Source organism: Heptranchias perlo, chromosome 10 (genome assembly GCF_035084215.1).
Source record: "Heptranchias perlo isolate sHepPer1 chromosome 10, sHepPer1.hap1, whole genome shotgun sequence".
Taxonomy (NCBI): domain Eukaryota; kingdom Metazoa; phylum Chordata; class Chondrichthyes; order Hexanchiformes; family Hexanchidae; genus Heptranchias; species Heptranchias perlo.
Genome location: NC_090334.1, coordinates 80,472,552 through 80,485,800, shown reverse-complemented (window position 1 = coordinate 80,485,800; position 13,249 = coordinate 80,472,552). Strand labels below are relative to the sequence as shown.

General features: G+C 41.9%; 1 protein-coding gene across 3 annotated transcripts in view; it reads left to right on the top strand.

Annotated features, from left to right (window-relative positions):
* dicer1 (dicer 1, ribonuclease type III) overlaps positions 1-13,249 on the top strand; it is a 133,784-nt gene that overhangs the window by 82,010 nt on the left and 38,525 nt on the right. For all 3 annotated transcript variants that reach the window (XR_010964259.1, XM_067992087.1, XM_067992088.1), the window contains 8 exons: positions 1,543-1,675; positions 2,942-3,017; positions 3,108-3,247; positions 4,818-4,997; positions 6,113-6,326; positions 7,610-7,763; positions 10,814-10,996; positions 12,960-13,065. Coding sequence is in view for 2 of the 3 variants with exons in the window: in XM_067992087.1 (XP_067848188.1) it covers positions 1,543-1,675; positions 2,942-3,017; positions 3,108-3,247; positions 4,818-4,997; positions 6,113-6,326; positions 7,610-7,763; positions 10,814-10,996; positions 12,960-13,065 (1,186 nt within the window). In the remaining variant the exon portion in view is untranslated. The remainder of the gene's footprint in view (positions 1-1,542; positions 1,676-2,941; positions 3,018-3,107; positions 3,248-4,817; positions 4,998-6,112; positions 6,327-7,609; positions 7,764-10,813; positions 10,997-12,959; positions 13,066-13,249) is intronic.

Genomic DNA, 13,249 nt, shown 5'->3' with positions numbered 1-13,249 from the left:
TTAAAACTATATAATATACTGGTCAATTTCCTGTGGCATAGCACATGGGGCGTCATGACCAAGTGCAGTCTGCAGGTGAAGTGGGGTTAGCGGGCAGGGGATAATTGGACCATGCTACGCAAATATATTCAGTCCCCATTTTAAAGTCATTCACTCTGGCCTTATTTTTATAATGCAGTTATAAATTCTTTTGTGCATATTTATAACTGAGACTCTCTGTGAACTTGTCATGCTGTAATTACCACCTTTTCCATTCTACATTCCTAAGTGCATGTTAATACAAGATTTTTAATATAAATATAACAATGCACTGTGCAGGTAAGCTAGAGTTGTGTGTTTATCATAAAAAGAACAAATAGTTGTAACTAGTGGCTTTATGTGAGTTTGCTTTATGATACTTTTTAGACTTGAAGGAATACTCCAGAGAATCTCCCTCAAATTGATTGTGGCCCTAAGCACAATTACTTGTTTGTTTTTTTTAAAAAAGAAATGTGGTTCCTACAGAACGAAGGGATGCAAGTTAAATTTTCCCTTGATTGTGTGGCAAGGAAAAGGAAAATTTAGGGGGTTCCTCGAGTGCCTCTCGGTGACTACCAAACCCCTGTAGCAGCCGCCCACAGCTATCGTATGGCTCATAAGGCAGTGATATAAACTTTCATGCCCCCAAAATATTTTATGTAACATTTTATTATATGCAAGATAGAGAGCGTATGTACATTAATACCTATCTGGAATTTTACATTAATACCTATCTGGAATTTAGTACTTTTTTACATCTGTTTTGACTTACCAAGGTAAGATTGCATGGGTTATATGCACAACAGTGTGCGTCAACAATGTATTTTAATCCCAACTGCAGAGGAGAGCACCCTCATATTGCCAACATTCTATAGCCTCCTGAGTGAGTTTGCGACTTTTTGCTGAATTAGGGGCTGATTTGCGCTCCAGCTTCATGCCCACTAAGGGATACTGCCTAAAGACATTTCACATAGGAACCTTGCAGTCAGCAATAACAGCCGATTCTTCATCCCATCACTCTGTGCTGGATATCTGCTCTTTGAGGCTGTGTCACCCACTCTCCTTAGATGGTCTTGTACTATGGTCTGCACTAAAGTTGATACCATGAGCAATTTCCACTCAACTGTTTCCATTTTATGTATGGCTGCCATGGAATCTAGGGTATTAAATTGAATAAAAATAGCTTGTGAAATATTTTCAATGCTTTCAACATGTAACCTGCAACATCTTTCGTTTTATGACCACTTCTTTTCCTTTCCATAACTTTTAAGGCTACGTTATGTATTTATATATTTGTGCATATTTCTGTTCATGTCCCACAATAAAAATAGGCTGCATATCAGTGACCTTTTGGATCAGTATCTGTCTAATAGATGACCTCTACCATAAACCGGCAATAAGTTTATTACCCTGTGTGTTAGATTTGCCCTTTTGAATAAATATTGTATTCGATTGCTGTACAGCACCAAATATATAATTTAATAAGGGGTGTGCATTGAAACTTTTCTTGTGTTTTCCTAACAGATATTGTGCCAGGTTACCAAGCGACCCATTCACACACTTGGCCCCAAAGTGTAAGACCCAAGAACTATCAGATGGTACTTTCCAGTCAACTCTCTACCTTCCGATCAATTCGCCCCTCCGCATCCCAGTAACTGTGAGTAAGCATTCCCTTTTTTGATATTTTTGTTTTTGTAAAATGGGCCTTGCTGGTCAGAATACTTGTCCCATAGTTTCAATTCAAAATTTCTCTTTTTCTCACTCTTTATCTCTATTTTTCTCTTTCCCCCCCCCCCCCCCCCCCCATATATTTTAACTTTTTTTAAAAAGAAAAGCAATTCATTTTCTATCCTTTTCCAAAGATGATTTGGATCAGATTTTCAATCCAGGCGATTGACAAAGCTGGATTAAACACTTTCTGTTTAGAAGAGGAAGTAGTTCTCCAGCATAAATATCTTACTGAAGGCACTGGACTGGATTCTCCACGATGTAGTATATTGAATGAAATAGTTTTATGACTGGTAACTCATGGCTGTATCCCTGTTCAAGGAGAAGGCGCACCACCACCTTCTCAGGGTGACGAGATGGCCAATTAAATGCAGCCTTTCCAACGTCACCACATCCCAACAACAAATTTTTAAAAAATACCTCTCTCTGAACAAAAAATGCTGGAAATACATAGGTCAGGGGTACCTCTAAAGAGAAAAGGCAGGTTCTCATTTTTCCTTCCTCTTTACAGTTACTGACCTGCACAGTTCTAGCATTTTGTTTTTATTTGAAAGAAAGAATGAACTTGCATTTATATAGCTCCTTTCACGACCTCAAGACGTCCCAAAACACTTTACAGCCAATGAAATACTTTTTGAAGTGTAGTCACTGTTGTACTATAGAAAAACACTGCAGCCAAATTAGACACAGCAGGGTCCCAGAAAGAGCAATGAGATAAATGACGAGATAATGTTATAGAGATGTTGGTTGAGGGATAAATATTGGCCGGGACGCTGGGGAGACCTCCCCTGTTCTTCAAGTAGTGCAATGGGATCTTTTACGCCACCTGAGTAGGTAGACGGGACCTCGGTTTAACATCTCATCTGAAAGACTGCACCTGTGACAATGCAGCACTCTTAGTACTGCACAGAAGTATCAGCATATGTTATCTGCTCAAGTCTCTGGAGTGGGACTTGAACCCATAACCTTCTGACTCAGAGGTGAGTGTTACCCACCGAGCCATGGCTAATACCTAAATATTTGCGGTATCTGCACTTTTTAATTTTTATTTTCTCTCCCTTGCCCTGCAGCATATTAATGAAATGGCACACTTAGAGAGTCAAGCTGGCCAACATGATGTAATGTTATAGATCTTCCAGCTCAAGTAACCACATGGTTGATGGTGAAATATCTCACTGACTTTTTTTGTACCTAGGGTCCTCCGATGCCATGTACGAGATTGGCTGAGAAAGCAGCAGCCCTTCTTTGTTGTGAAAGACTGCACAAAATAGGTAAAGGATGAACAAATTCACAAATCTTAGTCTTTGAACACCCCAGAAAATGAGGTGCAAGTAGTATGGATCTCTTTTGTCTTGGTACAGGTGAACTGGATGATCACTTAATGCCAGTAGGGAAAGAAACCGTGAAATATGAAGAAGAGCTCGACTTGCATGATGAAGAAGAAACCAGTATTCCTGGGAGACCAGGTTCCACAAAACGGAGACAGTGCTACCCTAAAGCAGTAAGTACACTACAGTCCGCTTCCCTACAACTGGAGCGAGGGTGTGCGCAGGTAATGTCTGTCACAACAAGACTTTGAGCAGATGACCCTGTCCTAGAACTCTGCCGCTCTTCAGCTGGTCACTGGAAAGTATGAGGCAGTTGATTAATTCTCTGATGTATCATGTTATGGGGGAGCATTTGATTGATGTTTGGTGCCTTGATGCACTCTGAGGGATGAGTGCAGATTTTATACCTTTAGTTATCTTCCCTTACCACCTGTGGCCACTGGTACTAGTGAATGACCTGCACTGGGCCACTTCCACTGCCGTTTCGGAACCAGCCACTGGTGCTCAAGCAGTCCAGTTTGAATGCTCTTTATAATATTTGCCTTTCCCTTCTTTGTTGGATGCTATTTTGGCTTGGCATAGTGCTGCCACAAGAATTAAAGGAAGGAGACGGGATATTTTGGGAGCTGAACCTGTGGGGAAATATGATGACTTCTCATACCCACTAGTTTCCTAATAACTACATTATACATTGGTCAGGGTTGTCACTATGATTTTGTTAAATCATAATGAGCATGGCCTAGTGTTCGACGTCACTGCCTGCCACTGCAGCAGGTCCTTGCATCCTGCAATAAGTAGAATTTCTTCTTTATTAAGAAACCAAGGTGAAGGAATAAGGCTCATTGTGCAGGGCACCACCAAGGCCCTAAGGAGTAAAATAAAATGAACCTAAACATGCCATTCTTTCTGGCTTTTGGCTTCAACCACTTGAGCAGCAGGAATGTCTAAATCAAATGTTAAGTCTCCCCATTTTTATATCTGTGGCATAAAACAGGCTTCAGTTTGTTGCGGCAGCTGTAGTTCTGCACTATAAAAAAAGAAAGACTTGCATTTATATAACGTCTCTCATGACCTCAGGATGTCCCAGAGCGCTTTACAGCCAATGAAGTACTTTTGAAATGTAGTCACTGTTGTAATGTAGGGAACGCAGCAGCCAATTTGTGCACAGCAAGCTCCCACAAACAGCAGTGTGATAATGACAAGTAATACTTTTTAAAGTGATGCTGGTTGAGGGATTAATATTGGCCAGGATTCCGGGGAGGATTCCCCTGCTCTTCTTGAAAAAGTGCCATGGGATCTTTTTACATCCGCCTGAGAGGGCAGATGGGGCTCGGTTTAATGTCTCATCTGAAAATTAGCACCTCCGACAGTGCAGCACTTCCTCAGTTCTGCACTGGAGTACAGCCTAGATCATGTGCTTACAGCTCTGGAGTGGAACTTGAACCCACGACCTTCTGACTCATGCGAGAGTGCTACCACTGAGCCAAGACTGACACCTGACTATCATTATCACGTGATAATGATGCTCCAGCATTTAATGGGTATCCAGTGTCCAGCTACTCGCTATTGACTATACTCGTTCGGCCTGATGAGCTTTTAAGTGCCTAGCAACAAACTGTCAAAAATGTCCTGATTTTTGCCTCAAAGGCATTGCTATAAATTATGTACTTTTTGGATCTTTCAAACGTGTTACATAACTAAATATTTTGGTCTGTGTTTTTTCCCCCTCATTTCTTGGACCAGATTCCCGAATGCCTGAGGAACAGTTACCCCAAACCAAACCAACCCTGTTACCTATATGTGATTGGCATGGTGTTAACCACTCCTCTTCCTGACGAGCTCAACTTCAGAAGGAGAAAGCTGTATCCCCCAGAAGATACAACCCGATGTTTTGGGATTCTGACTGCCAAACCAATACCTCGGGTACTTCAAATCATCTTTTATAGTGTAGCAGTTTGGTTGTGTTATGAACAGATGGGGTGCTATTTTCTCCCTTGATCACCCATCCACCTGCTCAAAGGGCAAGCAACTACTCTCATATATCTAATCACAGACATAAGTGGATACCACTTTGAGGTACAAAGAGAGGTCTCGTACGAAGATCTGTTCTGTGAGAGTTACTTTTCCCTCTGGAAGAGTAGCCTCTGCTTATTGCTTCCCTACAGCTGTGCTAGTGAGATTGGGAATCCTGCAGTGTGGTAGACTGAATTATTGTCCTACCATTGCACTGATGTAGTTGTTTATTATTCCATTGTTCTGTGGTTGTTCATTTGATGCAAATTCAGCATTTATTTCCATAACTTCAAGGCAGGAAAAGTGTTACAAAAGTTTAATTACATTTCTTGTTAGAAGAAGGAATTAATTGCAATAGGAATGTTTGACAAAGATTTAGCGCTAATTTTTTGGTAGTTTTTTTTATACAAAAAGCGGTTAGTTCTTTTTCAAATTAGCTACTCTGTTATAGTAGCAGATAGTTTAAAATGTGTTTGCTTTGGTTAGGAGCAAGGGGCGGGGGGGACTGCTGCATTTTGTGTTGGAAGCAGGGTTGTAGGGCATAACATCTGAGTAAAGCATAGTGCTTTGACCATACAAGTGAGCAATTGGGTGGTTATTCTAAACACTCAACGCCACATCCTGCAGTTTTGCACTCCGTTTCTAGAATGGGAGGACATCCCTCTGGAGTCACAGAGCACCACCTCATGAGGTGGTTTCTCAGAGGTAAAATGTCGCCACTCATTGTCCCTCTCCGCCTCTCCCCTTCTTGCTTTCTTGCTCTCTCCGCCCCCTCTCTGCCTCTCCCCAGTTTGGGAATCGAACTTGGCACCTTATGATTTTGTATGGCTTAGTTCCACACTGAGTAGTACCGTTACTAACTGAGCCATTGGAAATGCTTCTCCAATCAGGTTTATGAAGGGAAAAGTAATTTTGCGGTTTGAATGTGATGCACGAATGCCATGAAATGTGAAAAAAAATTCACACTAATACTGTACGGTATAATAATTTTAACCTGTTTGCATATGGTATGTCTCCTCTGGCAGATTCCTCATTTTCCAGTGTACACTCGTTCTGGTGAGGTTACCATATCTATTGAACTGCGCAAATTGGACTTTACATTGAGTACAAAGCAGCTGGAGCTGATCACTAGGCTACACCAGTACATCTTCTCTCACATTCTTCGTCTGGAGAAACCTGCACTAGAATTCAAGCCTACAGAAGCTGATGCAGCCTACTGTGTTCTACCTCTCGATATAGGTAACCAATACCACCACTAGTATTTCAGTCAAGCTTGATGGCAGGTGGACGTGTGTATAAAATTTTCACAGTTGCAGCATGGGAACATTTTTAACTAGGATTCCAGTAAAGTGTAATGCTGAGGTGCAAAGCTTTCATTGTGTCTGAACTGGGAAAAAAACACTCTGCAATAGAATATAATTTTTTCTTTCAAACTCTGGTTATGCCTGGACAGAGCACTTTGAGCTGTGTAACATTTGGGTGAAGTACTGGTGGGTATAGATCAGTCACTGACTGCAGTGGTGGGAGCGATTAGATGCCGAATTAAATGTCATACAAGAAGGAAGTTGCACATGCTAATTGTATGATTTATATCCGAGTATTAATTGTATTCAGGTGGTGGGTTTCAACTGGGGACTTCCTCTTGGCATCCTTATAGGAAAGCTTATTTAGGGTATGGTGTGTGTGTGTGTAAAGGGAATCTTAGTGAATAAAGGCTTGGAAACAACTAAAGACCAGGTGCCAGTATTCTATCCTTCACCACATGGCTATCCGATTTTAACAGCACAACAGCATTTACAGAGAATTTACAGCACAGAAACAGGCCATTCAGTCTTTATGCTCCACATGAGCTTCCTCCCACTCTTATTTATTTTATCTCACCGTATCAACATATCTTTCTGTTCCTTTCACCCTCGTGTACTTATCTAGTTTCCCCTTAAATGCATCATTTGTAAGATTATAAGCTAAACGTTTCCCTGGTAGCTGCAGGTTGTTAATAACATTCATTGTCGTATTCATTTTAAAATGGTGTTCTGCTTTGCTACCTTTATTTTGTCTAGCTTTTCCAATTTGTCCCCTTCATCTCCTGAAGTTGCTTACTCGTATGCTGGGATAGGGTTCCCAAGGTGCGAGCTGTTCTTCCAGTGCTTTGCCCAAATGGGCATTCTAAATGTGTGAACCTAGACAGCGAGCGTCAAATGAGGTCACAAAGAAAGAAAGAACTTGCATTTATATAGCGTCTTCCACGACTTCAGGACGTCCCAAACGCCTTACAGCCAATGAAGTACTTCTGACGTGTAGTCACAGTTGTAATGTAGGACTGTAACTAGATGATCGCTGTAAACAGTGAACACCGAAAAGCTTTATAAATATCTTAGTGCCACTTGGTTTTGGATGTTTATAGGTAAATCCTATTTTTTTTTAAGTCTACTGCCTTGTGTGTGCATCATCATGTTAGATAGATGTATGGTCTTAAATATAGCTGAATAAAGAACTAGCTTGTGAAATGCTTCCTTTTGTAGTTGATGGTTCCAGCCACTTGGACATTGACTTCACCTTTATGGAAGATATAGAAAGGTCGGAAGCGCGCACAGGCATTCCCAATACACAGTACACAAAAGAGAAGCCCTTCATGTTTAATCTGGAAGACTACCAGGATGCAGTTATCATTCCAAGGTAAGAAAACTGTTTAGCTTTAATCACTAACTCTTCACTCTTATTTCCTAGGAATGACTCGTTTATAAGCTGGCAATCACAGGCACTTGTCCTTCGCTCTGGATGTGACTTGGTGTGCAACAGCTGCATGTAGCATCCTCGCTCTGTTTGCCTTCCTACCAATGTTGGCACAAATAAAACTTCTCTGCCTCCCCAAATTAGGACCACAGTGTTTTTTTTAAAAAAAGTATACATGGATGTGATTTCAAGGCAGTAAATCCATCTTAGGTTTCATTGTCTTGTTTTGACATCATCTAGACCTTGATTACTGCAATGAAATCCCTCCCCGCCATCAGCTATTCACTGTTCTCTAAGAAACTGAGGCATTCATGTTAGTCGAACGTTATTCTGATAGCTATCAATGTTATCGCAACAGGACCAAAATACCCTCAGAATCGTTTTTGTTTTTTAAAAAAATGAAGTCGGTGTTTGTTTTAATCTCTGAATGTTGATTCCACAAATTCATTGAGGACCAATCTAATAATGATGACTAAGTGCTGCTAATGGACTGAGGTGCATCTCATCTCTTCCATCTGGCAAAATACCCTCCTTTTCCCAGTGCAGTGTGAGTGCTGCAAATTCAACTTACAACTAAAGGAGTATGTACTTAAAGTAATTATCAGTAGAGAAAAAGTACTTGAGAAACTAATGGGACTAAAAGCTGATAAATCCCCTGGACCTGATGGCCTACATCCGTGGCTGCAGAGATAGTGGATGCATTGGTTATGATCTTCCAAAATTCCCTAGATTCTAGAACGGTCCCAGTGGATTGAAAGGTAGCAAATGTAACCCTGCTATTCAAGAAAGGAGGGAGGGAGGGTGGGAGAAAGAGAGAAAACAGCGAACTTACAGGCCAGTTAGCCTGACATTAGTCGTCGGGAAAATGCTAGAATCCGTTATTATGGAAGTGGTAACGGGGCACTTAGAAAATCATCATATGATTAGGCAAAGTCAACATGGTTTTATAAAAGGGAAAATGTGTTTGACAAATTTATTAGAGTTTTTTGAGGATGTAACTAGTAGGATAGATAAAGGGGAACCAAATTTGGATTTTCAAAAGGCATTCGATAAGGTGCCACTTAAAGGTTGTTACGTAAGATAAGGGCTCATGGGGTTGGAGGTAACATTAGCATGGATAGAGGATTGGTTAACGGACAGAAAACAGAGAGTAGGGATAAACGGGTCATTTTCAGGTTGGCAGGCCGCACGGATCAGTGCTTGGGCCTCAGCTATTTACAATCTATATTAATGACTTAGATGAAGGGACTGAGTGCAATGTACCCAAGTTTGCTGACGATAGGTGGGAAAGTAAGCAGTGAGGAGGAAACAAAGAGTCTGCAAAGGGATATAGACAGGTTAAGTGAGTGGGCAAGAAGGTGGCAGATGGCGTATAATGTGTGGTTATTCACTTTAGTAGGAAGAATTGAAAAACACAATATTTTTAAATGATGAGAAACTATTGAATGTTGGTGTTCAGAGAGACTTGGGTGTCCTCGTACAAGAAACACAAGAAGTTAGCATGCGGTACAGCAGGCAATTAGGAAAGCAAATGGCATGTTGGCCTTCATTGCAAGGGGGTTAGAGTACAAGAGTAAGGAAGCCTTACTACAATTGTACAGAGCTTTGGTGAGACCACACCTGGAGTACTGTGTACAGTTTTGGTTTCCTTATCTAAGGAAGGATATACTTGCCTTGGAGGTGGTACAACAAAGGTTCACTAGATTAATTCCTGGGATGACAGTGCTGTCCTATGAGGAGATGTTGAGTAGAATGGGCCTATACTCTCTGGAGTTTAGAAGAATGAGAGGTGATCTCATTGAAACATGTAAGATTCTGAGGGGGCTTGACAGGGTAGATACTGAGAGATTGTTTTCCCTGGCTGGAGAGTCTAGAACGAGAGGGCATAGTCGCAGGATATGAGGCCAGCCATTTAAGACTGAGATGAGGAGGAATTTCTTCACTCAGGGTTGTGAATCTTTGGAATTCTCTACCCAAGAGGGCTGTGAATGTGGGTCGTTGAGTATATTCAAGCCTGAGATAGATAGATTTTTGGATTCTAGGGAAATCAAGGAGTATGGGGATCGGGCAGGAAAGTGGAGTTGAGGTTGAAAATCAGCCATAATCTGATTGAATGGCAGAACAGGCTCGAGGGGCCGCATGGCCTACTCCTGCTCCTATTTCTTATGTTCTTATATTCGACATTATAAATAATTAGAGTTTGGTGCCTGTCCCATTTGAAAAGTTTGTTTTTTGTAATATAAGTGTTTGGGTTTACCTAATGATGTTTGTTACAATTGAGAGGCATATTTGGGGTTCTCTTGAGGGCATCATTCATTCCAAGTATTCCAACCCTCTCACTGCAGTTGAGTTCCCATGTACCTGCCATTCCCCACCTGTCTTGTGTCTAACAAGCTGCCAGTAGACAAGCAAGATTGCCTTCTGCCTGGTGGTCACAGAGTTGGTAGGATGTGAGCTTACCTACACACAGACTTTCCAATCTTGACTTCTGTTGAGGAAAGGAAGAGAGAAGCAAAGCACATATAATTGGAGGTGGAATTAGCACATCTGATGGCAGTACTAGAATAACTTTGGCACAGGCCTGGAGTGGCCCACTGCCTTCCCTGTGCTCAAGATGCAGTGTGGCAAGGATCCAATAACCAAAGGTGCAATCTTCCTCTCGCTAGTCAGTTAGCAGCCAATAACTTTCCAATTTGGATGAAGAGCTAACATACCAAGGAACCAGTTGGTCAGCAATATTTGTTTCTCCTCGCCACCAAACTGTAGTGCCTCAGTTTGTTGGCCTCACTGACCATCTCCTCTTCAATACTGTGAAGGTCTGTTAAATACTTTTGAATTTGTTTGCTTTGGTGATTGATCAAATCCTTTTGTTTTGGTGAGTGAAAAGTTTGGGAGCTTTTTTTGTTGCTATCTGTCGGGTCTCTTTCGGACCTGCCTGCTAACTCCCTCTTCAGAAGACTTGCAGTGCAGTTTTAATTGATTTTTTTGTGCAGGTATCGAAACTTCGACCAGCCTCATCGCTTCTACGTGGCCGATGTGTACACCGATCTCACGCCTCTCAGTAAATTCCCTTCCCCTGAGTATGAAACGTTTGCAGAGTATTACAAAACCAAGTACAATCTTGATCTGACCAACTTGAACCAGCCTTTGCTGGATGTGGACCACACATCTTCAAGGTAAGAATTTCAAACTGTCTGTCCTTTTTTCTAAATCTGTGCAGAAACAGCAGTGTGAATGTGGTGCTGTGTAAGGTTTTGAGAGCCCTCTGGAGCCACCCAGTGGTTGCAAAAATGATATGCTCAGTTGGATTTTATTAAACTCGTCCTCCTTGTCCTGAAGCTGCAGACTTGTGGTAGGATACAGATCCATGGTACTGGCAGCCTTCTGATACCCCGCCCCCAATTGTCACTCCTCGAGTGTGAGCTTAAATGTGATGTGCACCCAGCGCTCACATATACACCTCGCTTACCATTCTTCTCTGTTCTCTCTGGCCCTTGGGGTGCTAAGGCCACTGTCTAGAACTACCCCAATCTCTCTCTCTATATGTATATATATATACACACACACACACACACACACACACACACACACACACACGCTTGTGGAGTGTGTCTGGCAGCTGTCAAATTGCTTTGAATATCTACAGTCTTCTAAAGAAAAATAACCACCCTACTCTGGTGGGAGTGCTGGAGGCGGTGGGGAAAAAAATCCTGGACTGAGATACTTCATTCTCTTTAAATCTATTCTTCAGGTGCTCTCTGTCCAACATTACCTTTAGAAAGGGGCTCCTTCTTGAACACTGGGTAAACAGCCCACACTGACAGGAACGCCGCAGGTCGAGCCCACAGACAGTGCTGAGTTAACTAATCCAGTGGGTAGTTGGGTGCAGCTATTAATCTCTGCGCTCCAGATCCAGAAGGGGAAAAATCATCCAGGGTTGAAACTCCTAATTACTATCAAACGCCTCCTGCTAAGACAGTGCGTGAGTGTGAGAATGAGGGGTTGTGGTAGGTAATGAATTACTGAAATTGTAAAGCTAATAGCTTTTCTCTTTGATGTCTCCCTCTCATGGCATGACCAAGATCAGTAACTGCAAGAATTTGCTTTAGACATCTGTTTTAAATTGACGTCCTGAACCCTAGCATACTGCTGAGGGGAGGGAGGGAAGATTAGCAGGAGCTGCCCATGCCAATTTCCGCACCTCCCAATAGCTCATTCAGATCGGATAGGTTGGAGACTTGGGAGTGGATCGTTTACCCACCCAATTGGAAGCCAGAAATTTTAAAATAAGAGGACATCTCGGAATATTTTATTTTAACTATGTGGCTGAGATTGAATGTCACACCCAACCATGAGACAGAATATATCTCCATTCAAGAGGCTGCCCTGTAACTACTCTGGAGTTGTCCGCCCAACCTCAGTTGTGGCGGACATTTATTGCATCACACTGCTGAGCAGGTTATATTTTTTTTAAAAGTCACTCTGGCAGCCAACAAAATTGTTTTCTAAACAGTTGCTATGCAAAGGGTGAGGAACAGATTTGGGTTTAACATATTGTCTATCAGAATAATCTGTCAATGTGGCTATATTATAGTTGTCATTGGATAAGATGGTCATAGTTTATAAAGATAGAGTAAAATATGTAACTTGTGATATGTTCCACAATTTTACAGCCAGTGTAGTCACTGTTGTAATGTAGGAAATGTGGCAGCCAATTTGTGCACAGCAGTCTCCCACAAACAGCAATGAGATAATGACCAGATAATCTGTTTGTGGTGTTGGTTGAGGGATAAATGTTGGCCAAATTCCCCTGCTCGTCTTCGAAATAATGCCCTGGGATCTTCTATATCCACCTGAGAGGGCAGACGGCCTCAGTTTTAATGTCTCATCTGAAAGCCGGCACCTCTGACAATGCAGCATTCCCTCAGTACTGCACTGGGAATGTCAGCCTAGATCTTGTGCTCAAGTCCCTAGAGTGGGACTTGAACCCACAACCTTCTGACTCAGAGGCGAGAGTGCTACCCACTGCGCTACAGCTGACAACTTGTAGATTACATTTATAAACTCAGCCTGTTAAAATTAAACTACAAAAGTCCTGATGTTACTTTATAACGGGACTATCTCTATCCCTTTTCTCAGACTGAATCTTTTAACCCCTCGACACTTGAATCAAAAAGGAAAGGCGCTTCCTTTAAGTAGTGCAGAGAAGCGTAAGGCCAAATGGGAGAGTCTGCAAAACAAACAGGTATGTAGGAAATAAACGTACTTAATTACGTGGCCATGAATTGGATGGGATTCTGTCGGTGGATTGGGTGAGGATGCTGTAAATCTACATTTGTGGGGCAGCTTAATGGGCTTTCTTCTGACACTCAAGCTAACATTAGGTGCTCAGGCTAGATCTGGATGGATAATTTTACTGCTGTTGACCA